The 27,751-nt window shown below is 43.7% G+C and overlaps 1 protein-coding gene across 1 annotated transcript; it reads right to left on the bottom strand.

The window, feature by feature from the left end:
- Positions 1 to 212: 212 nt before the first annotated feature.
- Positions 213 to 27,751, bottom strand: UPK1B (uroplakin 1B). The gene is made up of 8 exons (XM_079766265.1): positions 27,603 to 27,751; positions 17,728 to 17,815; positions 16,331 to 16,531; positions 13,976 to 14,050; positions 13,000 to 13,122; positions 10,735 to 10,914; positions 5,118 to 5,201; positions 213 to 1,691 (listed from the first exon to the last, which is right to left on the bottom strand). Exons 2-8 carry the CDS (start codon positions 17,794 to 17,796, stop codon positions 1,641 to 1,643), a joined length of 783 nt encoding a protein of 260 aa, XP_079622391.1. The 5' UTR covers positions 17,797 to 17,815; positions 27,603 to 27,751; the 3' UTR covers positions 213 to 1,640.

Consider the following 27,751-nt stretch of genomic DNA (forward strand, 5'->3'; position numbering starts at 1 on the left):
TCACGAGGAGGATGGAATTTTGTGTGTGAAGCGTGAAGCCCTGGAGGGCAAGGCAGGAGTGGGCAGCGTTTGCTCAGCCAGTGGAGAGCAGGAGGACAGTGGAAAACCCAGTCAGCAGTGGAAGAGAAGCCACCAGAACACGGGAGCGAGTGTGGAAAGGGAGACGGGAGAGAGGCCTGTCAAAGCTTTGCCCGGAATACATTTCTTCTCACTCCTCCCCTCTTCTAAAAGACCATAGACAGAACCTTGTCAGCCAAGTGTACGTGTCATTTATCCTGACACCCAAGCCCTGTCCTGGAAGATTAGGTGAGCCAGGGCCAGGACTAGCTGGATGTGTGTCAGGACATGAGCTTTTATTTAGCCCCCTATCCTGGGAATCACGAGTCAGGCTGCGGCCTCAGCTTTACCCTCGGGCGTACAGCGGAGGCTGCCCTCTGCTCCTCTCTTGTCTCTCCCTGGCCCAGGGCTCAGCCTAAGGCACAGGAACCTGGTCGGGTCATGGTATTGGGGCACTCCCTGTGACTGAGTGGCCGGGAGTAGGACCTTAAAGTGACAGGCACATTTTCTTCATAGGAGACAGTTAGTAGCTCGAGTCAGAGATGTTTCCAAGCGCAGGAGGCAAAGGACTTGAGGAGCAGCGGCTCCATGACCACTTCTGGGCTTAAGTGCAGCAGGAGCAAAAAGTAAAGGTAAACGTAGAAGTTCTAACCATTTACCTGCACAGCAGGGTTACTGGTGTCCAACAGGAAACCCGCCCTTATCGAGTCCTCATCGCCTAAACTTCAATGCCCAGGAATAACAACAAAAGAAAATGAACATATGTAAAAGCCCTCTTTCTTTTATAAGACAGATGTTGAATTACATGAATTTCCTTCAGGGCCAGAAATAATTCAGAAGAGAAATATTTTGACAGAAAACACAAATCACCATAAATCCCCTATCTAACAGCTGGCTTGCTTCTCCTCTATTTGAAAGGTGTTTCCATATAAAACAGGCCTCCACTTTGTCCCAGGAAGTCTACATACTTTTATCTAATGGGAGGTTGAGGCTACTAAACATATGTCACTCTCCAATATCTGAGAGGAAGTATCAGCCATTGTTAACTCAAGATTGGGCATTGTCCTGGAGAGTAAAAGGATCCCAAGGTAGCATTAAAAGGATCACCCAGGTCTCCACAGAACAAAAGGCAAAATACATATTTCGGCACCTTTTCCTTAGTTCTTTCACATGGACAACACTGAGATGAATGAAAGTCTTTGAAGGTGTCTTGTAGGAAGCAGTGAGAAATACAGGCAGATTTGTTGTCTAAACATGGACTTGGCTGGCTGGGATAGCACAGGTTCCTGTGAATGTCTTTATGCCCCCAAATTAACACTAAACAGGGATGGGAGACATTATTACCTACTTTCCAAATCCTCCCTCTCTTACAGTCCATAAAAATGTTGCAAATTCCTAGGGTGAAAACGCAAGTGGGGAGAATTCCAGGAGTCGGAGAGCCTAAAGGACCCCATACCCACTGACGCGGCAGCTCGAGGGAGAACACAGGTTCCTGTGGGCACGCGTGGAATATTAGGAGAGAGCAGTTCCAGCACCGAATCCAGAGTCCGTGGGGGAGGTGGGACTGTGGTGACACTGTATTCTTAATATTCAATCCTGCTCCAGTAGAACATGGTACCCAGGAGAACCCAAAACTAGAATATAAAAGACAGGAAAAAAAAAATAGGGAATTGGTTTAGGAACATCTCATACTTGGGGAAAAGTGATGTTAGGTTCATTCAGGCTTTGACACTAGATTTTTAAGGGTAATCTTCCCTTAAGCAACGTCAGTCCTTTCTATGTCAAACTAGACCCCCCTGGGAAATTCTTCCTTGTTCCCATCAGGACTCATTACCCTCTAGTAGATTCCTACTTCTAGTCTGTATCATTTTGGAATATGAGTTTCTTGCTTCTAGTATGAACTTCTCTTCCCAGGGGACTCTCTCTTTTCCCCAAAATGCTTGTGACCTGGAACAGCTGCCCCCAAGAACTCAAGAATTTGCCTCAGATAAGGGCTTAGGCTATCTGGGTTCTGTGGCAGACCTGCCACTCACTCCCTGCATCTGCAAAGTAATCTCATAACATCTTCACCAATCCCAGAGTGAGGAGATTAAATGAGAAAGGAAGTAATAATAATAGTGTTTAATGTTTACTGATAACTTACTATATACATCAGGCACCGTTCTAGTTGCTACACATATAACTCAATTCAACGCTTCCAAAACCATATGAAGAAACTGCGGCAAAGAGAAGTTAGGTGACTTGTACTCAAGGTCATAGAACTAGTAGGTGGTGAAGCTGGGGGTCAAGCCCAGGCAGTCAGCCTCTGGGTTTGTCTGGGGAACCACTGTGGGAGGGCCTCCGTGAGCGGCCGTGAACTGGACGTGCCCAGGAGCTCTTCTTAAGCACAATTCTTAAGAACCCTGTTGAATTTCTTATTCCTTGTCAGCTAGGAGTCTGGCTACCTATCTAGCTACTGTTGTGGGGATGTGACATGATGCCTTGTCTCTAGCAGGCCTTCAGTAGATCTGGTTCCCTTTCTTATTTTGAATGTCAAGGGGATTTCCCCAATCCAGAGTCACGTCCACTTGATGATTGAAGAAATATCAAAGGTTTCAACTGGACTGGAGTTCTAAGATCCTCAAAAGCCTTTAAACATTAGCCCATATAGTTCCTGCTAACATGTCACAGTAGAAACTTCACTGTTACAACTTTTTACTCATTCAAAGGGTTTTCAAGCACTTACTGTAGGCCCTGCTAGGCACTGGGGTACACAAAGCAGCTGGTTGCCAGGTTTGGGGCAGAGACAAACACCTCAAAGAGGAGCAGTTCCCAGCCAGAGGTGTGTGCGGTGTGTCTGAGGGATCATAGAAACTTCTCCAAGGAGGTGCTTTTTTCCTCCTTCCTGCCTCACCCAGTTTCCCACCCCAAACCCAACATTTTTTAGCGTGGTGCACAAACACCTGATGGGCCGGTTTAGGGGTCCACGAAGCAAAAATATTTGCGTAACAATATTAATAATTTATTTGTCCTTTTCACTGTTTTCACATTTAAATGGATGGTGCAGAGGCAGTGGAAGGTAAAACTGCTGGCATCTTAGCTAAATTCAAGGCAGAGGCACTAAACTGTATTAGTTGTCATTGCATTCTCACTGCTATGCACTTGCAGAAAAAAAGCCAGTTTTGTTGAGAATATTACAGTTGTTCAAACACTTCCCCCTGACTCAGTTCCCACCCCACCCAGGCCTTCACCACTCCATTATCTGTGTCCATGGGCAATGCATATATGTATACTATAATACTCTCAACAATAAAGATTTTTTTTTTAAAGCCAGTTTTACTTGAGATAGTCCTTGACGGAGCAGTAAGAATTACTAATTTTATTAAATGTTCACCTTTGAGTACACATCTTTTTGACATTCTGTAGGACAAGAAGGAAGCATGCATAAAGCAGTTTTTTTGCAAACTGAAATAGGATGGTTGTCTTGAGGAAAAGCACTTAGGTGATTGTTTGAGTTGTGCCCTGAATTGGTTATTTTTCATGGAACACCATTTTTACTTGAAAAAATGACTAACAGAAAAGCTTTGGTTGTTCAGAGTTGGGTATCTGTCACTTTGAGGGAAGAAAACTGACAATATTTGTTGAGAGTGATAAATTTGAGCTTTCCAACAAAAATCATAAAACTTGTATTTGTCCCCACAAGCTTGATAGCATCCCAATGCTTAAGCTCTTTTCTAAAGTGGCAATATCAGTGAATGAGATTTTTTAGTACTGCAGAAAGAAATTGACCAACATTTGGAAGATCTACTTAACACCATGAACCAGTATTTTCACAGATAATCAATGTTATAGAATCGGGCAAAAGACATATGCCAAATACAAGCCAAACCAATGTAATGTATCCTAATGGAACAGAGTCTGAAAAGTTTGTTGACATAGTTTTAGATTCCATATGGCAACTAACCCTCAGAATACTACTTTTCAGGTTTTGGGTAATACCAAAGAAAACTCACATTTATCTTTAGGTAAGGCTATTGAAACATTCTGGTTTGTTTTTTTTTCCAACCACATATCAGTGTGAGGAATTTCAAATCCTTCAACCTAAGCAACATATTGTAACGGATGGACTGAAAAAACAAATATGAGAATCTATCTGTCTGCTATTAAGCCACACACTGAAGAGGCTTTAAAAAAATGTAAAACAATGCCACTTGATCACTACTTAGTTGTTTAGGAAAACGGTCATTTTTCCCACAGAAAAGTGTGTTGTTAATGCTAACATGCAATTGTTTTTTTATTGTTATTTGAAATGCATTAATAGGTATTTTGACATTTCTGTGTTACTCTCCAATAGTGTGAGAGTCGATAGAGATAGCCCCCACAGACAAAAGCTCTTTGGAAACCTCAATAATTTGAGAGAGTAAAGGGGTCCTGACACCAAAAATCTGGGACTGCTTCCCTAATGCAATGACTCTTCATCTTGACAGCAAATTAGAATCATCTGGAAATTAAAAAAAAAAAATTTCTGGACCCTACCCCTAGAATCTAGGGCCTAGATCAACTGAATTGGCATCTCAGAGGTTGGGTTCCTGGCATGCTTTGGGTTTTCAAGCTCCCCCCCGGAGGTTTTCATGTGCAGCCAGGGCTGAGAGCCACTGCTCCGCCCTCTTGCTGCCTGTGCATCGAATAACTCATAACTCGGGCAGTGGGACAGGTGAAACTGGCCGAGGCAGCTCTTTGGGCAGAGCTAGGCAGATCAGTGTCTGGCGGGAGCCATCTAGATAGATGGCAGTCTTTGATACCTCACCATAATGAGCTAATGAGATTTGAGACCTGGAGGAGTAGGCAATGACCGAAAGGATCTGGTTAACAGAATACATCCTTTTCCTGGTAGGGACGGTAACTCCCCACCTCTTAAGGGACTCTGCTTTCCTTGCTCAGGTGCCAGCAGTTTCCTGACTAGCTCTCGGGTCCAAGGTTTGGTTTCCAGTCTAGTGAGGTTGGTCTAACGAAGGGCAATCTCAAAGTCTCTCCTTATCATCGTCCTCTCAGAAATAAAGCATGTGCCAGGAAATACTCACAGTCCAGCAGAGAATGGCAAATCCAAACCAGGCAACCCCCCAGGCATGTCGGTTCATTGGTCCAGAGATCAGTTCATAGCAGCCCTGGAGGAGCGGGCAATTCCACATCGGTGTGAGAGGAGCCAGGAAAAAAAAAAAAAAAAAAGATGTAAGAGATGGGTGGGGCAGTGACTGCTATGTGAATCAAAGTCCAGTTTAACATGACCAGGCTATTTCCACATCCCCATGGACAGCCAGTTATTAACAGTACTTTGCCCGGGGAATAGAAATAATCCTGTTGGACAACTCCTCTATATCACATGTACTTGTGTCTTTATCATTCAATCTAACCAGCAAAGGTTTATGCTATTTTTCTGTAATTACTTCTGATTAAAGCTTTTTTTTTTAAAGGTGTGGCTATTTTCTTTTCTTTTTTTAATTTTTTCCTTTATTGATTTTTCAAAAGAGAGAATGTGAAGGGAATAGAGAGACAGAAACTTTGATGAAAGAGAAACATCATCGATCAGCTGCCTCCTGCATGCCCCCCACTGGGGATCAAGCCCGTGCAACCCGGGCATGTGTCCTGACTGGAAATCAAACCTGTGACCTTTTGGTTCATGGGTTGACACTCAACTGCTGAGCCACACCAGCTGAGCTGCTATTTTAGCTTAACATTTTTTTTCGCATTAAATATGTGTGTAATGTAAAGTATTCTTAATAAAATTTGAATTTTTTCCTTTCCAAAAGATTTTACTGTTGATTTGTTCAAGAGCAGAGTTGCTTTTTGATTTGTTTAGTTTTAAATAAAAGTGTTCTGTTCTATGAAAATCAGAGGTTGTTGTTGTTTTAATCATTAAAGGGACCCCTGTATCATGCTTTCTAAATTTTCACTTATCATCATATTTCAACATATATTTATTGGTTCTAGTGAGACCCTGAAGAGCCTTGGTGTGCATGCAAAAGCATGATTCATTTTTTTATTAATCAAATTATTTATTCATGCATGCCATAATCCAGTAAGTTTTCACATATGGCACACTCTGTTCTAGTCACTATGCAAAGTGCTGGAGTGATACACACATGTAGGGTTAAACCTGCTCTCTGACTGCCCTCCACAAAGCCCTGGGAATGTTCTTTGCTTAATGCAAAAAACAGCTGGTTCCCTGAACCACAGAGTTTCACAGGAAAATGTCCTCGAATGGCTGACCTTGAAGTTTAGGCTCCCTCTAGAGGCTACAGGTGGCCACTTGAGATTCTGTCCTTTCTGCCCCTGCCCCAGTCCCTTGTTAATCCATTGGCATGCCCTGCCTTTGCTATGCCTTGATTTCTCCCCAATTTATTCTTCTCTATCTATGTCATAGGTACTCCCAGTCATCTAAATGCTCAAATGAAAACTCTTGAAATTATCCTTAACTATTTTTCTCTTATTTGACTTCAAATACTTAAGCAAATCCGTTGAATCTACTTTTACAGTATATCTCAAATCCAGACACTTATTACTTCCTGCTACCAGCTTGGTCCTCACTCCAGGATCACTATAATAGCCTTCTAACTGGTCTTCCCGGGGACTGAGTCCACTCTGGGCACTCTACTAGTCTTCATAGGTGCCAGAGGGATCCTTGAAAAACATGAGTCAGATCACTTTGCATACCAGCTCAAAACCCTCCAATGGCTTCCCATCACCTTTCAAGTGAAATCCCAAGCCCTCACAATGGCCCACAGGCACTGGATGATATGGCCCTTCCATACCGTAGAATCTCTAGAATCGAGAAGCTGGGGGAACAGAGAGAGAAACCAGCTTCACTGCCAGAGGCTGTCTTACTGCAGAGCTAGTGAGTTTGAGCTGCAGGGCTGCTCATTTGCAAGACCCTTTCAAAGCCCTGCACCTGTGTGCATTTTTATTTATTTTTTGGTTGTTGTTCATCCTCATGGAGGATATTTCTCCATTGATTTTTTTTAGAAAGAGAGAGAGTGGAGGGGGAGAGACACACAGAGAGAAATATCCATGTGAGAGAGACACATTGATCAGTTTGCCTCCTGCACAGGGATCAAGCCTGCAACTGAGGTATGTACTCTTGACTGGATTTGAACCTGGGATCCTTTAGTCTGTGGGCCGATGCTCTATCCACTGAGCAAAACTGGCTAGGGCTGTGCATGTTTTTAATTGTTTTGCCTAAGGAGGACCATGCTCCACAAATTTTATAAGCTTCAGTCCACACAAAACCTTGATCCATCCTTGCCTTCCACTTTTCCTTCGCTCATTCTGGCCTTGCTATACTGCTGTCCCTCCAAAAAGTGAAGAATGCTCTTCCTTTAGGGTCTTTGCACTTGCTGCCTCCTTTGTTTAGAACCCTCTTCCCCAATCTCCTTTAAGCGAAGGTCTCATTTCCTTACTTAATTCAGAACTTTGTGCAAATATCATCTCAAGTAATGATTACAAAAATATCATATCTGACACAGTTGATAATTCACAAACACTCCCATATTTATTGTTCACTTGATCATCCTGACAAACCTGGGAGGTGGTCATTTGTCCAATAATCTGTATGAAGCTATGGGGTGGGCATTCATCTGTGACAAGACAGAAATGGGTCTTTCCTTCATGGAACTCACAAATAAAAACCCAGTTTTTTTCACCTCTTCTCATTTAGTGCCTTTTTATCATCACTGTGGTGTGTACCTGGACCTTTCTTAGCTCCATCCATCATAACGTTCTCGAGTGTAATGATTTAAACTTGCACACTTGCATTTCTGGGGCAGATGGACCATGATTCAAGAATATGCATATCTGCATCTGACATGCTTTGTAAAATTCTGGTTCATTTCTATTCTTACCACACTTATGATGACTTCTCTAATCTTGTTAACATTCACTTGTACAATATAGAAAAAACGACAACAGGGATGTTGAAAACAGAACCACTCACCTCTTAATTTGCCCACCCACCAAACATTTATCAATGCTTGCTTTGTGTCAGGCATATTGCTAAGTAGTGAAGATATAGAACTAACTAGAGGCCCAGTGCACGAAATTCATGCACGGGGGAGGGGGTGTCCCTCAGCGCAGCCTGCACCCTCTCCAATCTGGGACATCCCTCTCACAATCCAGAACTGCTGGCTCCCAACCACTCACCTGCCTGCCTGGCTGATTGCCCCTAACCACTTCTGCCTGCCAGCCTGATCACCCCCTAACCACTCTCCTGCCAGCCTGATCGACGCCTAACTGCTCCCCTACTGGCCTAATTGCCCCTAATTGCCCTCCCTTACCAGCCTAGTCTCCCCTAACTGTCCTCTCCTGCTAGCCTGGTCTCCCCCAACTGCCCTCCCCTGCAGGCCTGGTTCCCCCCAACTGCCCTCCCCTGTAGGCCTGGTCCCCCCAACTGCCCTCCCCTGCTGGCCTGGTTGCCCCTAACTGCCCTCCCCTGCTGGCCTGGTTGCCCCTAACTGCCCTCCCTTGCCAGCCTGGTTGCCCCTAACTGCCCTCCCCTGCAGGCCTGGTTCCCCCCAACTGCCCTCCCCTGTAGGCCTGGTCCCCCCAACTGCCCTCCCCTGCTGGCCTGGTTGCCCCTAACTGCCCTCCCCTGCCAGCCTGGTTGCCCCTAACTGCTCTCCCCTGCAGGCCTGGTCCCCCCCAACTGCCCTCCCCTGCAGGCCTAGGTCCCCCCCAACTGTCCTCCCCTTCTGGCCTGGTTGCCCCTAACTGCCCTCCCCTGCTGGCCTGATCACCCACAACTGCCCTCCCCTGCCGGCCATCTTGTGGTGGCCATCCTGTGTCCATATGGGGGTGGCCATCTTTGACCACCTGGGGGTGGCCATCTTGTGTGTTGGAGTGATGATCAATTTGCATATTACTCTTATATTAGATAGGATAATGCATGGCCCTCAAGGAGACTAATAGGAGAAACAGACTTGTGAATAAGTATAATATAGTTCCAGGTGTCAGCTGCAATAATAGAAGAGAGGTATATGAGGCACCAGGGTGGCCTATTTGTAAGAATCTGGGGAACAGGGATGGGGAGAATTAGGAAGGATTAATAGATAAGAGATTATGTTGAGGTTGAAGGATGAGTGAGATTGAGAAAGTAGGAACACAGGGGGTCAGGGTTGGAGAGAGGAATTTCAGGATTCAGGAATTTGGGGAGCAGGGTTGAGTGATAACGAGTTTGTAGTTGTGCAGCTGGTGGGTATTGGAGGTGGAAATGACAAGGACAAGGTGAGGCCAAGGAACTGTAAGGGGGTAGGGGGTTGCCAGAAGGGTTGTTACAACAGGTGTGGAGGTACCTCATTACTAGGATATAATAGTATTATTCTGAGATAAAATGATTATCTGAAGCCAAACATCCTTTTCTGTCCCTTTCAAGGAGATAATACAGTTTGTATGCAGTTGCAATCCAGTCAAGATATATCAGCATAGGGCAGCTCCAGGGTTGAAATACTGAAAGCATTTTATGACTCCCAAAAGTGATAATTATATTGTGCATTATAATTATAGGCAATACATTTAATTTTTATAGCAGTGTGACTACAACTGATTAAAACGATTCTAAAGAACTAAATGAGGGTTGATTTGAATGACTCTGCAAAATAATCTGTACCATGTCCTTTTCTGATGAGTTTGACCATTCCTAGGCCAGGCGCCCTTCCAGGTGTGGCTGGATGACCAGCAGGGCTGCCCTTCATGCTGGAGGTGCACTTTCTATTATTTACTCCAAGACTAAAGAGCCGGGCATTTCTCAATTATTTAACAGACTGGCACACAACTAGCTTTCCTCCAAGTGGTTACTTGCAAAGCAGTGCATGGCATCTCAGAGGCTGACTGTACATGTGTGAGGATTCTCTGCAGGGCTTTATGGGAATATTTCCAAGTTCTTTCTTGGCTTGGAGTCTGGGCTCTGGAGCCAGACTGCTAGCATTTGAATCCTGACTACCATTCACTCCCTGTGTGGTTTTGGGCAAGATACCCACTGGAATGTCTGCATTTCAGTTCGTCATGTGTAAAATAGGGATCATACCTGTGGGCATTAAATGAGTTAATATATGTATGGCACTTGGAACAGTGTCTGGCATTTGGTAAGTACTCAGTAAATGTTAGTTTCCATTATTATTATATCATCCTCATTATGCTGGAGACACCTTTTCAAAAACCATCTGTATGTAAATTACCTTCTACCCAAATCATTATTCTAACGTTTTATTAAGACTATCCTGTATGATTACTGAATAAGGAATGTGGATATATAATTACGGCATTTACCCTCAGCAATTTTCATTGCTTTGGAACTGGCAGATCATTCCTTCCAATTTACATTTTGCAAAACTAGAGCAAATCTTTGTCTAATGTAAACAGTTTTTGAGACACCACTTCTATACATTGTACAAATCATTTTCCTTTAAACAAAGTTGGATTTTGCTATTGCAATTCTCACGTTCTGTTAACTTTATATGTAAAATTTCCCCCATCAGCCCTCGATCAGCTTTCACATGTTACTAAGAGAAGAAAATAGCATAAGCCTTAGGAAGAAGAATGCAGAATTCCTTACTGAGAGATGATTACCTACAGTAACCAGTATGTTGCTCATGAAGAGCAGAAGAAACTCCTGGCAGGCGTTGGGGGGTGGGGGTGGGACAAGGGACTCACCTGGCTGTGATAATAACCAGGCACGCCTAGTTTGCAGGCATCCACGTTGAGAGGTTCTTTCAGCTTGTTCATGACACAGCACTGACGAGGCCAGGGATAGTCGGCATCGTTATTCTCCGTCCGGAAGGCAGATGTGTATTTCTGCCAGTCTGATGGGCCATTCACACCACAGCAACCGTCCTGCGGGCAGATGAGAGATACAAAATGCTCTTCCATGGTCCTTATTAGAGCCATCAATGCAGCAGCTGAGGTTTATGGAGAATGACAATATAAAAAGTGTACCATAATTTACATTTACTAAAAGTGCCTCAATGAGAGCTGAAGGTATCGATAACTTATATTTTAGAGTTTGTAAAATATTTTTATATTTATTACTTTATTAGCCCTGAATGGGCTTTGTAACATTTGCTAGGTCATTTAAACTCTCTAAACTTCAATTTCCTTCATTGTAAAATTGGGATAAAGTACCTACCTCATAGAGCTGTCGTGAGAATTAAATTAGTTAATACACATAACATGTTTAGTACTCTGCTTGGCCCATAGTAAACCCTCAATAAATACTAATACTTAAGAAATACAATACTAATGTCTATATACAACAATGTGAAAGAGGCATAACTAGGCTCATATTACATATGAAAAAATTGAGAATCAGAAAATTAAAATTTCTAGTGGTGAAGAAATTATGACTAATTCTTTTTGTTTTACTTTTCTATATTTTTAACATTTTTTCTGCAGTAAATATGCATTACTTTTATAACGGGAGAAAATAAACTGAAAAAACAATCTAAGCCTGTGACACACAGCTGTGCCTTTACATAGGAAAGATCTATTAACACGTAGCTAACTTCCTTACACTCTGGACAGAATTGAGGATGGAGGATAAAACACAACTGATAACACTTTCCTTCCATTTTATAAATTCTTCTAGAATACTTCAAGGGAAGAAATGAAACCTATGGGCATCTCTCAAGTTTTACAATAAATATATTCAAGCAAACTTGATCGTAAATCAACTACCTTTAAAGCATGTCCCTTTTTGCCAGTGGATTGTGGAAAATATCTTACCAAAGAAAATAATTATCCTGTATTTTGACCTGAGCATTTTGGGCAAAGATGGTTAAGTTTGAGTCAAGCGTATTTCAGACTGGATTTTAAAGAAGTTGGTAAATGGAATTTTCAAATGTGTGAACATTCACATTTTCATTTGAGGAGCTTAATTCTTGCTAACAAGAGAATGACGGAAAGTGAAAAAGTGGCCAATGAATTGAAGGTCCAAAGAGGGTAAAAAAAGTTATTGGAATGGGAATATTAAAATAAATGAAAGAAAGTATAGAATGGAGAGTGAGAGAATTCAAAGAAGAACTGGAGGCCATGAGAGAGTTTACTGATGACAGACTGTGAAATGTTGGTGTTGGGGTGGTGTTAGGGGTGGGGGTTTGGGAGCAGTGTGAGAGTTGGGCTGTGTAGGGGATAATAATTTATATACGTACAGCAATGGAGAGGTGGTAATATTCTGAAATACTTGGATTTTTATGACATTTGAGGTAAACTTGGATATGAGGTAGAGACAACTGGGTGATCAAGTCAAGTCATGACCCTTGGTCCTTAGCAGGACTGGTCCATGGAGGTGTGAGAAGGCACTAAATAAGCAAATAGACAGTGACTGCCACTTGAGTTCACTGAGGCAGAGGAGGCAACACTTTTCATTTTAATGTAAGTGATGCCTGAATTCTAAGAGGCAAAGTGTGTGATTAATCTAAATTTCTTGAACATGTCATTATCCCTATCCATGCAAGCTAATCAACATCATGGCTTGAAATAAATGTAGATCCAGGGATCTCTCTGAGTCATGTGTACACCTCCTGTCCCCTGCTGGTAAATAAGAGTATTAGATGCACTTGCCTACGTCAAGTCCCTTTGTGAAGGAAATCCCCTTAGTGGCTGTCGTTCCCCACCCTTTGACTTCACTCCCAGCCATACAAACACCCTTGGGGACTTTTCTGGGCACAAAATGGCATCTTCCCATGATCACAGGTATTACCTGGAGTGGTGGTCGGCAAACTCATTAGTCAACAGAGCCAAATATCAACAGTACAATGATTGAAATTTCTTTTGAGAGCCAAATTTTTTAAACTTAAACTTCTTCTAATGCCACTTCTTCAAAATAGACTTGCCCAGGCCATGGTATTTTGTGGAAGAGCCACACTCAAGGGGCCAAAGAGCTGCATGTGGCTCGAGAGCCGCGGTTTGACGACCACTGACCTGGAGCATAAGCCTGTCCCAGGTTCGGGTGACTCCATTGTTTTTCCACTGGTCATCGTTGTTTGGAGGGCTGTTGTTTTGGTACCTCTCCAGCATCTGCTTCAGGAAGAGGTTGGGCGTGAACTACAGAGGGAGGAGGCAATACAAGAGAGTTCGTTCGTTAGCACACTTACCCCCGAGGAGGCAAAGTGATTTGCTTGGCCCATTGCTGTGGGCACTGAACAGTCTCCTGGAGTAAATATTGTGCTCAGAGGAACTTAAGGGGCATGGGTGAGTATGAGGATGCTCTGGGTGGCTTGGCTGAAGTCCCCATGTAGGGAGAAATCCCCATCTTCAAAGAAATCCCCGGGAGACCGGGGTGGACAGGCATTGCAGGGTGGCTCAGGCTAGGGATTGGAGAAAAGAAAAGAAAGCAGGATGCTGAATTGAGAGGAAGTTTTAGATGTGGTGATTGGTGATTGTCCTATTGGGGAACAGTGGCCATGGCACAGTGGTGAAGAGCATGGGGTTACAAGCTTGGACCCTGGGAGTCACACTGCCTGGACTCAGGATTCCTGCCTTTGACTTACCAGCTGTGTAACCTTGGACAAGTTACTTTACCTTGTTAGGTCTCATTTTTTTTCATCTATAATTGACAATAGTGATAATACCCATTTCATAGGGTTATTATTTGGATTAAGTAAAATTATATATTTACTAGAGGCCTGGTGCACGAATTCATGCACTGGAGGGTTCCAGTTGGCCCAACCAATGAGGGCCCTCAGGGGCGGGCCAGCTGGGGCGAGGGGCCACGGGTGTACCGGTCGTTTCACCATTTAGTCAATTTGCATATTACCCTTTTATTATACAGGATTATTAATGTGCATACTAGAGTGCCTGGTGTGGAGTAAGAGCTTAATACATGTTAACTGTTATCTTATTATAATAATGATGATCTGCATGATCATTTTGCTCTATGCTCTTGGGATTTACTCACAAAGTCGCGTTGTGTTGCTGCTGTGATACAAGATGCCACTTCAAAGCCATAGACGATAAACATCAGAATGAAATACTGGAAGGAAAGAAAAGAAAAAAAAAAGAGTTACATTTACTTCCAAGGGAAGATTTTTTAAAACAAATAATTGTTGTTTTTTCAGTACAGAGGTGGACAAAAGTAGGGCAACAATAATAATAATACAAGAATAAACCGTGTTTCATGTACTCACAACTGTAAGCCTATCTTTGTCCACCCCTGTATAGTCATATAAATATAATCATCCAATTATTTATTTATTAAAATATTTTAAAATTTTATTTTTATTGATTTCAGAGAGGAAAAGAGAGGGGGAGAAAGATAGAGAAACATCTATGATACCTCCTGCATGCCCCCTCCTGGGGATTGAGCCCGAAACCCGGGCATGTGCCCTGACCGGGAATTGAACTGTGACCTCTGGGTTCATAGATCGATGCTCAACCACTGAGCCACACTGGCCAGGCAATCATCCAATTATTCACATGGTTATTCAACAAACCCTTGTTGATCAGCTGCTTGGAGCAAGACTTGGTGCTAATCAGTTCAATTCTCTCCTTTTCCTCAGAGAACAAATGCCCACTGAATATAGAGCTTTCTCAGTCCAGTCTCCTGCATTTCTATTTTAACTGAGAAAAACAAATATAAGAGAATGAACTGATGTGTGTACACGTGTGTGTGCGTGTTTATGTGTGTGTGGCACACATGTGCACATGTGGTCCTCACACCACATTGCCTCTATTTAGGTCTGGAAAATACCTGAACAACAAATGACCCCTGAATCTGGGACGATGACTATTTGCAAGAGTTCTGTGTCTGCTTTCCTCAGCCCTGCACACACACTTTTAGACCTTGTGTTCTGGGAGGGGTACCTAGGTCAGTGCTGGTGGGAGAACGCAGGCAAACCTGTTCTTCCCCTGAGCACTAGGCCCAGAGGAAAGCTTCGGCTGGAGGGTAAACAGCAGGAGCACCTCAGAGGCCTCACAGCATTTTCCTCCCTGTATTAGCTGCTGTCTTGCTCTTTGTCTAGAGCTTGGCTGGCTTCTGTGAAAGAAGCTCAGGAACCCCTTGAGACTCTCTGGGAAGGAGGCACGGGGTGCAGATGTCTTCTGCGTCAGCCCCTGGTAGGGTGTCCTGCTCCTTCTCTTTGGGGGCGTGGTGAAGAGTGTTCTCTCCCGGCTCAGTTCTCCTGGCCACGTCAGGCACACATGACTGGCCCACAGTGAGACTGAGATGCAGCTGAAGCATGTCTCTAGGGACATCTGTCCCTCCCTACCTTTCCCTGCATTCCTTTCCCCACCCTCCAAAAGTGGGGGCTTTTGCCTGGAACTAACTCACACTAAGGAACCAGAGAATGTAAATGGTCTGCATTCCCTGGGTGCCAGGACAAGGTCAGAGCACAGGAGTGAACCAACAAGCATCTAAGTTGCCGGACTGGTTCCATAAACATGGAACTCAGGTCCGGCAGCCTTGGGGTAGGAGAGTTGTTTCAGGATGGGGCCTTGGGGGTGGACCCCATCACAGTGTGAGAAACTACAGTCTTGAGCCTGGGGGCAGAGAATAAAGGTCTTGACCCAGTGCCCAGGGTTCTTAGATCTGCCGGTTTTTGCAAAATATCTCAAATTTACTTTCTCTGCAAAGTCAGGACATGTGGTTTGGGGCCAAAGAGCCTCTGTAGGAGCCCAGAGTCAGAGCCTCCGCAGGTAGGTGGGAGCTGAGGCTGTACCCTAGGCCGTGTGCATCAAGCTCTTCTGGGATCCCTGGAAAGCAGAGGGAATGCGAAACACTGTGAGCACAGGACAACACACAAAATCACTGGCCTTGAGCTAAAAAGTGTCAGAAAAGGCTTGTTTTCTCTGAAAAATTCATGCATATTTTGGATTTTATATGTTAATCTTAAATCCTATATTTTGTATCCAAGTTTTAATACTAATACTAGAGTAGTATTTTAAATCTCTCATTGTTCAGAAAAAAAATCTAATTATGAAGTTCTCACTCTGTCCTTTGGCCTATTAACTCTTGGCTGTACCAGTTGGGTGCATGCAGTTGGAGAAGCACAGGTCTGGAAAGTATTCAACAGGGTCACCCCTGGGGGTCTCCCCTTTGGGTTCCCTATACTGGAGTCTTCTGCACTTGTGATAGCAGAAGGCATCCTTCCCCCACTGGGTCACGCTTCACTGCAGGGAGAGTCTGCCCCTCCCTTTCCCATCTCACCTGTACCCTCTGCTCCCCTTGCCCCACGAAAGCATTGTGCTCAGGGAAGAAGAAACAATCCATCAACATCGGTCCAGGAGACAACTGCAGAGAGATTTAAGGTCTTACCGCCAGAAGAAGCTTCCTGCTAGACTTTACGATGCCTACGATGCCTAGCACGGACAGGCAGAAGAGGCAGATGCCAACGAACATGCCGATCCAGGCTGCCCCATAGATGTCATCGTTGTCAGTGGCTTCAAGCAGTGGGTAGAGGCTGTGTTGGTCGGATACAAAGAAGATGCACTCGGCGGTCAGTGCGATGCCACACATCTGCGGGCAGAAGGGCTTCTGTCAGGCTGGTGGGAGAGCAGCATTGGGGAGGGATGGAGAAGTGGGGGGTAGGGGAGAAGAGAGACTGACTCTATCCCCTGCATAGGTTTCAGCAACTGATTCAAACTCCTCATTGTCAGGAAATCAAACAGCTCCTTCCAGCCTACTAATTGGTTGCATGCCTCCATCCATATGTTGCTCTCATTGCTATTTGGGAAAAGACCCAATTTCAGACCATTATAAAGTTTTTGGGGCATGAGCCACTCAAACAATTTCTTCTTGTATGACAATAATTTCCCACCTCCACACCATCATCCAAATTCCCAGATTGTAATATTGTAACTGGTCCTGGTCATCTCTATCAGTGCCAGCAAACCACTGAATGTTATAGCTGGAAAGAACCTTGGTGATTATCTTTCCCACCTTCTGAGTCACACGGAGTCAGAAGCAGGGCTGGGCCCAGAGCCAGCGGTCCTGATTCCTCCCTGTTCTCCCACCACAGCGTGTCCCACAGCCTGGCCTCTGAGCTACTCTCACATCCCTCAGTGGCCTCTGTGTGGTGAGAACAAGCAGACACAAACATTTGCCCCCAACAGCCTTAAAAGCAGAGTCCCATGAAATCAAATGAAGGTGAAATAGGCAAGAAACTCCAGAGCGGGTATGTGGTGGGAGTGTTTGGACGCCGACCATGACCAACGCGGCCCCTTTTACATTCCTCTGCTTTAAACTTAAGAAGGAAATATTTATTTTTTTCCAACCTATTCTTTTGATATATTACATAGCTATCTATGATTATTTATAAGTTAAACTTGAGCTAGTATATTTCACTAACACATTTCTTAAACTGAAGAAAAGATGTAGGAAGCCAGTAATTATATCATTAATTTCCTTTAAACTTTTACTTTTTAAAAAGATTTTTAAAAACCAAGTTTTAGAGAAAGAAAGGGAGAGAGAGAGGTAGAGAAACACCACTGTGAGGAAAACATTGATAGGCTGCCTCCCGTATGCCCCTCACTGGGGACTGAGCCCATATTCCAGGCATGTGCCCTGACCAGGAATCAAATTGGCAACCTTTTGGGGCACAGGACGACACCCAACGGAGCCACACCAGCCAGGGAAAAACTTCCCCTTTTAATTGATCTAAAATCATGATTACAGAAAGAACAGAATTGCCTGGAAAAATACTCATTACTTACACCAAAAATCACATTTCCAAAAATCAGCAGGCCCTGAAAGCAACGAATGGTGGAGTCGTCTTTGGCCATCTTCAGGATTTCCCCCAAGCTGGAGACAGTTGAGAATGTTACAACTTAATAGGCACAGGTGACAAATACCACTGCAAGTTTTATAACACGACTAAGTCACACAATGGTGTTTTTGCTTTCTCATTTCAAAGCATCCAAACCAAAGTCATGACATCATTTAGCAATGGAGGAAATTTGGTCACTAAACTCAGTAATCACTGTAATTTTATAAAGAAAAAAAAAGAATCAAGCTTGCCAAAGTCTGATTAGTATTTTCAGGAGTTCTATAAGGTGTGGAATATACAGACTGCATACTTCTGAGTGTTGAACTGAGGTCCCACAAGTCAACAAAGGCAGGCCTGAGGTGGCGATGACGGGGTGGGGCTGAGGCTCACGGAGGGGCCTTTGGATGAAACCCAAAGGGTTGACCAGAGTTAGCAGTTGGTTCCCAGAGGGACTACAGGCAGTTGTTAAAAACCATTATTTTCAGAATATCTTGTTATCTTCAAAAATAGTTGGCACTTGATCTTTGGATTTATGAGCTTGTTTCTGTCCCATTTTGTTGGTTCATTTGTGTTTTAGATTCCACATAGAAGTGAAATCAGAGAACAAATTGTTGGTTGCTAAAGGGGAGGGGAGAAGGGTGGAAAAGGGAGGGGATTAAGAAGGGTAAATTTCCATTTATTAAATAAGTCATGGGGATGGAATGTACAGCATAGGGGACAGAGTTGATTCTATTGTAAAAACTATGTACGGTGAGTGCTTACTGGAGTTATTGTGGGGATCACTTTGTGAAGTAGATAAATGTTTAATCACTATGCGGTACACCTGACACTAATATAATACTCTATGTCAATGATAATTTAAAAAATAAATTCATAAAACAGTAATTAGCAAATAAAAAAGTACATCGTTACCTTAGAGGAGGAGTGGGAGAAAAGAGGGACTAGCATACTTAGTTCCTTCTACATGCCACTGCACTGGGTACTGTGTATACTGCCATCTAAGTCTCATAACCCAATTAGGTAGAAAGGGGAAAAAGGTGAAGAGGCTCATGTTGCAGATGAGAACACTAAAGCTCTAATTTAGGTAAACTGAGTTCCTGGCATTATACAACCAGTATGTGCAAGAGCTAGGCTGGAGATTTTGGTCTGTGTGACTCCAGAGCTCAGGCTTAGTGCTTTGTATGGCCCTGAAAATGAGTGGGCTTCTCCCTCCCCTAGGACTCTCTGGAAGGAACACAAGGGTAAGTGTTTGGCTCTTGCCCTGGAATCACCTTGAGAAGAGCCATCCACATCTTTCCATGTTTTAGTAATTAAATTAATGAACCAATCACTTCATGCATTCATGCTTTAAATAAAATTGTATTAAATGATACAAGCTGTGTTTTGAGGTATACATAGAAATAAAATGTCAGGGAGGTAGTGGTAGTCTAGGATTTTATGCTCCAGTAGGGAAGCTGAGATATGTGTCTAAAGAGTCATAATACAGCTAGGAAGACCCTAAGCAGAGGTTCCGAGGAGGGGAGCTGTAAGCCTCGAAGAATATGTATGGTTTTTGATAAGCAGACTAGTGGTGGGTGGGTGACATTCCAGGTAAAGGGAAGGTCGGGGACTAGAGCCCGGAAGAGCCAGGAGCCCTTGAGATTGCAATCTAGTCAGTTTAGCTGAAGTCTCAGTTCGTATGGAGATCAGTGGGAGACAAGCCTTTTATGTGACTCAGCCCTTGGTAAATTTGAACTTCATCGTTACACTCTCTTTTTTAAGTACTAACAACCTTCCAAGTAATCTTAAACATCTCTAAATATTTTCCCTTTCCCATTCACCTGAGTAGCTGTGAGAACTGAAGACTTAACATTTATGTGTTTTTGGCTCAGAATTGGGCACATAGTGGGCCCTCCATCAATGTTTGCTGAATAAATAGAAGAATCTGGCCATTGTTACAAGACCCCTAGGTGTAGTTTCTGCTTAGAAATGCCGTTCATTTATTTCTGCTTGGAAATGTCATCGCATGCTTACAATGTCACTCATGCTTTCCGAGATTGTTACACGCTAGACTGAGAGGAGCCCGAGGGCCCGGAAGGAGTCAATGCACGAACTGCACCGAGGGGAGCTTTACTCATGGAGCCGGGTGGGTCACATCGTAAAGCTCATTGCTGGTATGCACAGACGTTGCTCCTGACCAGTTGGGTTACCATCTGAACTTGAGACATAAGTAAATAGACCGTGAAAGGTAAAAGTTCAGACAACACACGTATAGAGAGTAAAGGGCAAGATTCTGGGGAGGCCAAATTCAGCGCCATTATCAACCACTGCTGAGTAGGCACCCGTTTGCCAGGTGGCAGCCTATTTGTGGTGATTAGTTGGGCCTAAAGAACAGAAAATGCACAATTTGTTCTTTCAACAAAGTGTAATTATAGCAACACTATTCAAGGCAAACTTGACTGCACACAGGGAATAAAGGGGGAAATAGGGCCGTGGAGAAAAGGAAGAAGGTCAGAGAGGGGCTTTATTGGTCCAGAGAGGAGCTGGAGGGACTCTGAAAAGGGATTTGGCCCCCGTGAGCCACTTCTGTCCCGTAACACCCATACTTTCTCAAAGGCGATTCTGCCACACAGTTTTAAAAGGGGGAGAGACAACTGGATACTCTGGGAGAACTGTAAGTCAGACTTCGGGTGGAAAAATGCAGATAAGAGAGGGAGAAGAGAAGGAAAGAGATATATAGGAGCTTGGTTTGAGTGAAAAGAAGAGTGAGTTGAGAAAATCCAGACAAGCATGTGGTAGGAAATGTCAGGAGGTATGGCTGTGGGTGGATGTCTGTAAGGCAGGAGCGGATCGATGCACAAGATGTTCGGAAGTTGCCGATCACTAGATTTTTCTCCCTTTCTGCCATGCATCCTCTTCTCCTTCAGGCCCTTCACATCAGCGGCACATAATAACTTAGAAAGTCACTCTTGTTTTTTAAAGTAACAAAATGATGCTGAAAGCTGTCATTTAACAACCACATGCTCAGCACTTATGATCATCCTCTCAACAGACCTGAGAGCTGGTATTTTTACCAAAATCTGTATTAGGTTCCTATTGCTGCTTTAACAAATTACCATGAACTTAGTGGCTTATGATGGAATATTACTCAGCCGTAATAAAAGATGAAATCCTGTCATTTGCACCAACATGGATGGACCTTGGGAATATTATGCTAAATGAAATAAGCCAGACAGAAAAAGCTAAGAACCATATGATTTCACTCAGATGTGGGATGTAAAACTGAAACTCATAGACACGACAACAATATGGTGGTTACCAGAGGGAAGGGGGAGGGTAGTAAAGGGGACCAAAAATATGGTGAAGGAAGAGGATTGGACTTTGGGTGGTGGGCACACAATGCAATCAATATATAGATCATGTATCATAGAAATGTACACTTGAAACCTATATGATCTTATTAACCAATGTTATCCCAATAAATTTAATTAAAAGAAAGGAAGAGAGAGAGAGAGAGAGAGAGAGAGAGAGAGAGAGAGAGAGAAAAGAAAGATAAAGCAACCAACCCACACAAATGTATTCTCTTAGGGTCCTGGAGTCAGAAGTGTGGAATGAGTCTCGCTGGGTCAAAATCGAGGTGTGAGCAGACCTACCCTATTCCTGGAAGGTCTAGGGCAGTGGTCGGCAAACTGCGGCTCACGAGCCACATTCGGCTCTTTGGCCCCTTGAGTTTATAGCAAAGGCCAGCTTAGGAGTACCCTAATTAAGTTAATAACAATGTACCTAACTATATAGTTTGAGTTTAAAAAATTTGGCTCTTAAAAGAAATTTCAATCGTTGTACTGTCGATATTTGGCTCTGTTGACTAATGAGTTTGCCGACCACTGGTCTAGGGGCGAACCTGCCTTGTTGTCATTTTGCAGATGAAGAAAAGGAGGCTTGAAGAGATCCCTTTGCTCACCCACATTGTAGAAAATGCAAAAGCTGCCATTCAAACTCAGGTCTGCCGGCTCCGGATCATTTCCTTAACACGTTGCAGCTTATAAAGTCCTGTCCCACAGCTAGCACTTTCAGTAGAAAAAGAAACACCTGGCCACTTCCTTGCCAACCCCGGGAACAGAGGGAGCAGACACATTTCCCTGCTCAGGCGATCCAGCCTCTGCAAAGGTCAGAACCACCAACCAGGCCTCTCTTCTATCACTTCCCCAGGATCTTGTCTCCTCAGCCCCTGGCACTGCACTAATGTTTGCACATTTGCCCCAAACCCACACATTTGTTTTCCCAGGAAACCTGTCCAGATGTATATCACCCACCTCCCGTGACTGAAATCCTTGGATGTAAAAGGTACAAATGTACAGGTCAATGTGAGAGTCCACATTTCATGGCCTCTCCTTGGCCACCTATGTTTAGATGTGGTTGGTGTCTAAGGAACATAAAACATTTGTTCCACCCTCCAAACAGCCACAGATGTCAAGAGGGAGGGCGGTAGGGGAGCCAGGTCTAGGCTTCCAGTGGCTGGCTCACAGCTGTGGTGCTAGGCTCACGGCCGTGGTCCCATGGTGAGCACACTGGACCCGGCCTCACAACACCTGGATCCAGACCCCAGCCTGGCCCGTCCTTACTGTGTGATCCTGGGCAATGCCCTCAGTGTCTACTTCTGCATTTATCAAATGGGTGAAACACACGTACTTGAGGGGATTGTGACCACTAAGATGAAAGATGCAGAAGTGGTTGGCAACACTAAAATTATTTACAAGCAAAAGAAATTATGAATAATAACCAGGGGATATTTAACAAGGGCCACCAGTGACCCCTGGGGCCTAGGAGGGAGGGTCTGCAAAAATGGTCCCACCACCAAGGACTCTGGGGGGGGGGGGGGGAGGGAGGGGAAGTCTCTTTGGGAGAAAAAAAAAAGCTTCCCAGTTGTGCTTGGGTTGTGGCCAGAGTCAGGTACCAGGCAGCACGTCCCGTCTGTATGGGAGAGGCCCTCTGTGCATTCCATCAGCATTCCTGAGCGGGTAACACCCGCCATCCGGCCTCATCCCTCTGGCTTTGGCCAGGTGATGCAGAGATGAGGTTCTGTCTCCTCTGGACCGGGGCTGTTTTCTCCCTGATGCAGACATTCCTCAGGGAGGACCCTGTTCTGCTCCCCTTGTCCCTTCTTTCCTCCTGGTATCAACCTAGGAAGGGCTTGTCCTGCATTTCACTGCAAGAGTCTCCAAAGCAGGGGAAGGCACTGGGACCCTGTTTTATTTGCCTTTCTAGGTCCAAGGTGGTACAGTGCTTGCAACATAGTAGGCACTCGGCAAATTATTTTGCTAAATTAAAGGGCAGATAAAGTAAATTTTTAAAAATGTGTATTTGAATGGGTGAATGAATATATGTGTGCAAACTTTGCCTAGACCTTCATTGCAGAGCTGGCTAGAGTATGGTGAGGTGGAAAGGACATGGGCTTTGGGCAGACCTGAGTTTGAATCTCAACTCCATCCCTTAACAGTTTTGTGACCTCAGGTAGTTACTCAATTTGTTGAACTTTATTTCTAAATGGACATTGCAATACTTAACTAGAAGGGTTACTGTGAAAATTAAATGAGACTATATGTGAAATTCTAACACAATATTACCCGTACAATATTAACTTCCTTTACTTTTGCCTCAGTTACTTGAATCAGACAGACCAGAGCTAATAGACTATTGCATGGTGAAGGCACCTAAAACTAGTGGTTTAATTTTGTTTTAAAGCAGAGCCATATTTTCAAAAGGAATATGATTTCAATATGTAACTCTACTATATATAAATAGGTAAAAATCTGGCTGAAATGAGAGTAGGAAGTCTGGGCCTCACAGAGCTTCCCCTAATCAGCCCTAAACTTCCTAACCACGTGGCTAGCCCCAGAGTGCTTGGAAACCACCATTCTAGAATCAACAGGAAAGAAGCATGCAGTTACTGAGCTCAGAGAGAAGTTACCCAAGAATTTAGAAGACACTCAAGAGTGAAGTTGGAAAACCCTGGTTGAAATGTGTAAATTGATATTCCATAGTCTCTGCATCAAAGACCCCATCGAAAGGAAAGCTCCCAGGAAAGGCTCCTGGAGAAGTGGGGCGAGTGCCTTTGCTCCCGTAGCAGAGAAGCTGGAAAGGCCTCCAGGAAGAGCTGCAGCCCTGATACCCTCAGAGGAAAGGCAACTCGATTTCTATGAAAGAAAACAATCAGGTCTGGCTAACCTTTTAGAGTTCTTTGAAAGCTATTATATTTTTGTGCTTGGGCCAGACTAATGAACTTATATAGGTTACAAAAAAAAGGAAAAGAAAGAAAAACTCTGATAAAGTTTCACACCAATGGCTATTAAATTCTGAATTTGTTGACCTTCCCAGAGAAGACAGGCATGGAGAGAGGACAGAAGGGATGGACAAAAAGGGTGTCCTCTGGGCCTGTAGTCATAGTGCCTTAAGAGGTTAATGACTTCTTACGTTTTGTCTCTGCCTGCATGACAAGGAAGTATCGAAAAGAACACTATGTCAGGGTCAATTTTATTTGTCAACTTAACTAGTTGTTTGGTCACATACCTGTCTAGATATCTTTGTGAAGATATTTTTTAAGATAGCGTTAACATTTAAGTCAGACTTTGAGTTAAAGCCCATCAGTCCAAGGGCTTAAGAGCAAAGACTGAGGTTTCCGGAAGAAGAGGCAATTCTTCCTCAAGATCGCAGCATAGAAACCCTGAGTGAGTTTCCAGTCTGCAGATTTCAGACTCAAGGCTGCAACATTAACTTCTTACCTGACTTTTCAGTCTGCCGGGATGCAGATTTCTGACTTGCCCATAATCACCATGAGCCAATTCCTTAAAATAAATCTCTCTGTGTCTGTGTCTGTCTCTTTCTTGGTTCTTCATAGAAACAGAATAAATAGGATACATACATATACATACATATCCTATTTGTTCTGTTTCTGTGAAGAACCCTGAATAATACACCCCTCAGTTTGGGTTGACTTCTATTTTTGATAGAAGCAAACATGATCATTCTCTGATGTTTCCTGAGACAGTTTTACCCTTTCCTTCCAGTTCCTACCGACTGCTCCTAACTCTGGCTCCGATGGACTCAACGGTTTCTGTTTCCGTTCCACACAGTGCATCCAGGGTGCACTTCTGAAGCAGAGGTTCTCAAATGACCCTACAGAGCACAGATGTTGCACCTACTGGGCCAACATGTTTTGAGCCAAAACCAAATAATTGCAGTCATTTCATAATTTGGTGACAAATTAATGATTAAAATTTGTCATTTTAAGCATTTTTCTCTCACAGATTTTTCTTAAATCTGGGTGCTTGTTACCACCTGTCTAGCTAGAATCTAGTTTCTAAGTATGAATGTAGGCCAAAGTGATCTACTTAATTATGTTTAATTTAATTTATCAACACTTTGTGGTGTTCCAAAAAAATCAAACATGCCCTCTAAGTGCCAGACAGTCTTGAGAGCCACTGTCCTAAAACACAGCTCTGATTTCATCTCACTCCCCGTTTAAACACCCAGAAAGGCTCCCTATACCCTTCATTCAAAGGAGAGCCCTGGAGAGCTCCCATTGTACCTACAGCTCTGCCACAGGACCCCTCTTCCTTCCTGTCGCCAGATGGCTCCTCTTACCAACCCATTCTCTCTTGTGGACCAATCTCTTCAAATCCAGATTTCTCCTGAATTAGAAAACGTTTTGACTTTTCCATTCTTTTTTTTTTTTTTTCAAAGCAGCACTTCCCACATATGTATTTGATTTTCTTTTCTTTCTTCCTTTTTTTTTTTTTTTTTTTAACCTGGCAGGGCTAGGAAGGATGCAGATGGGATGGTATGAATTTTTATTTTTTAATTTCAGAGAGGAAGGGAGAGGGAGGAGGAGAGGGAGAGGGAGGGAGGGAGGGAGGGAGAGAGAGAGAAAGAGAAAGAGAGAGAGAGAGAGAGAGAGAGAGAGAGATCTCAATAATGAGAGAGAATCACTGATTGGCTGCCCTCTGCACTCCCTGAATTGGGGACTGAGCCCGCAACCTGAGCATGTGCCCCATCCAGGAATTGAACTGTGACCTCCTGGTACATGGGTCAACGCTCAACTACTGAGCCACACTGGTCGGGCAGGGATGGGGCGAATTTTTAAAGGTGGGATTGGTAGAGGACAGAGGGCATAGTAGCAGCTGTCCACTTCAGAAATGACATTGCCCCCTAGTGAAAGTATGCAGCTCACCTCAAAATGTTTTCCACATAAGGAACAGTTCCTGGTGAACCCAACCCTATAGGAAACTGCCTGGTGGCCTGGCACCAAAATGCTCTATTTTAATTACTCAACAACCGGGGAGTTCTTTTGTTCTGAGGAGTAGAGGTTTCTTTCCATAGGCTGTAGTTTTATTTCTTTTTTTTTCTTGTGACTTCATTCAGTTGTTATATTATTCATATCCGTAGCGTTGATGTTTCCAGACACATTGAACAGGTCTAAAAACCATCGATTACTCACTACACAAATCAATTTTCAAAGAATGAGTGAAACTCACCCACCAAGAGTGAGATCATTTTTTTTTTTTTCAAATTCATTACCTCTTGTCTTCACCTAAGTTTATTGGACCAAATAATATCGACCACACCTCAAACTCTATTTCATGCGAGAGAAATTTGGATTAACAAAAGAAAATAAAAGGAGAGGTAGGAAAGCGAGAAACACAATGTGTTGTTGCCTTAGCCCGGAGTCTGAAACCCGGAACAAGAGGAGACAGTGGTTATGACTTAGAGGTGAGAATAAAAATGGGTGTGGAGGTTTTCTCTCAATTGCTGGTCTGCTTCAATTTAGGGTGGGATGCGTCCCTGGGAATGATGAAAAGAGGTGCTTGCTCCAGGGCCAGGACACCCACAGATCACAGCATCCTTTGTTTTTCTTCTTTAAAACTCTAAACCTGCTCTGAACAAAATGGTACCTAGTAGCAACAAGTAGCTACTAAAATTCAAAGGATTTCAATAAGTAAGAATTCAGGTCTTTATCTGTGCTAGCCACATCTCAAGTGCTCAGAAGTGGTGGGACAAAACTGGGTTCATAGTTGTGAGTACACGAAACACAGAGTTTATTCTATTATTATTATTATTTACTCATTATTGTATTATTTTCCATACAAACAACTGTAAACCCATTTTTGCCCCACCCTGTATATTTAGGACCTGTAGATTCTCATGGATCAAGTAATTATGGAAGAATATAAATGACACTGCATAGATAAAGCAAATTTGTTGACTTATTTCAACGGACACATTTATTAAACAGAATTGTTTGTGGAGAAGAAACCCGAGTAAGTTATTTCACAAACCCCGTTCTGAGTGGGCAGAAACAAATGATTTCCGACAAGGAGACCATAAAACTTTGTCTCCGCTAGGCTAAGGGGCTGATTATTCAGAACATGAGCAGTTTCCTGAAATTTTCTTTTACTCTTCTGACTCCACGAGGAAACTAGGGGTCCACGAAGGTGTCTGTCTGAACTTTAATCAGGAGACACCGGTTCTCCCAGGATTCTTGGATTTTCCTTAGCCTTTCTGTGAGGAAATTTGAGGTTGAAATCAGGGTGGAGGGATAACAGCCCCAGAAGAAGTTTAATCTTAGTTCTGAGCCCTGGGCAATGCCAAAGGGTTCCAGAAAGCAATTTGTATAGTTGAAAGTAAAGGGAACAGAACAGTCACAATGTTCTAAATTCAAAAAAAAAAAAAAAAAAAAGACAGTAAATTAACTCCTCCCTTTCCAGACTGCTGGCTGCCCTCCTGAGAAAGCAGCCCAGACAGGAGAGCCCAGCTGCCTTCCCTGCAGAGTGAAATTATTTTACTCACGGTGCCCTCGCTGCCCTCACCGCCTCTTCCTCCCGGTGCTGTGCTGGCCCAGTCTGCAAGCCCAGCTGGCCGGAGGCCCTTTAAAACCCAACAGCAATTCTTTGAACCATCAGGACCAGGGGAGGATGGTCTGTGATTGGGAGGAGGCA

The sequence above is a fragment of the Cnephaeus nilssonii genome, assembly GCF_951640355.1.
Source record: "Cnephaeus nilssonii genome assembly, chromosome: 3".
Lineage (NCBI taxonomy): Eukaryota > Metazoa > Chordata > Mammalia > Chiroptera > Vespertilionidae > Cnephaeus > Cnephaeus nilssonii.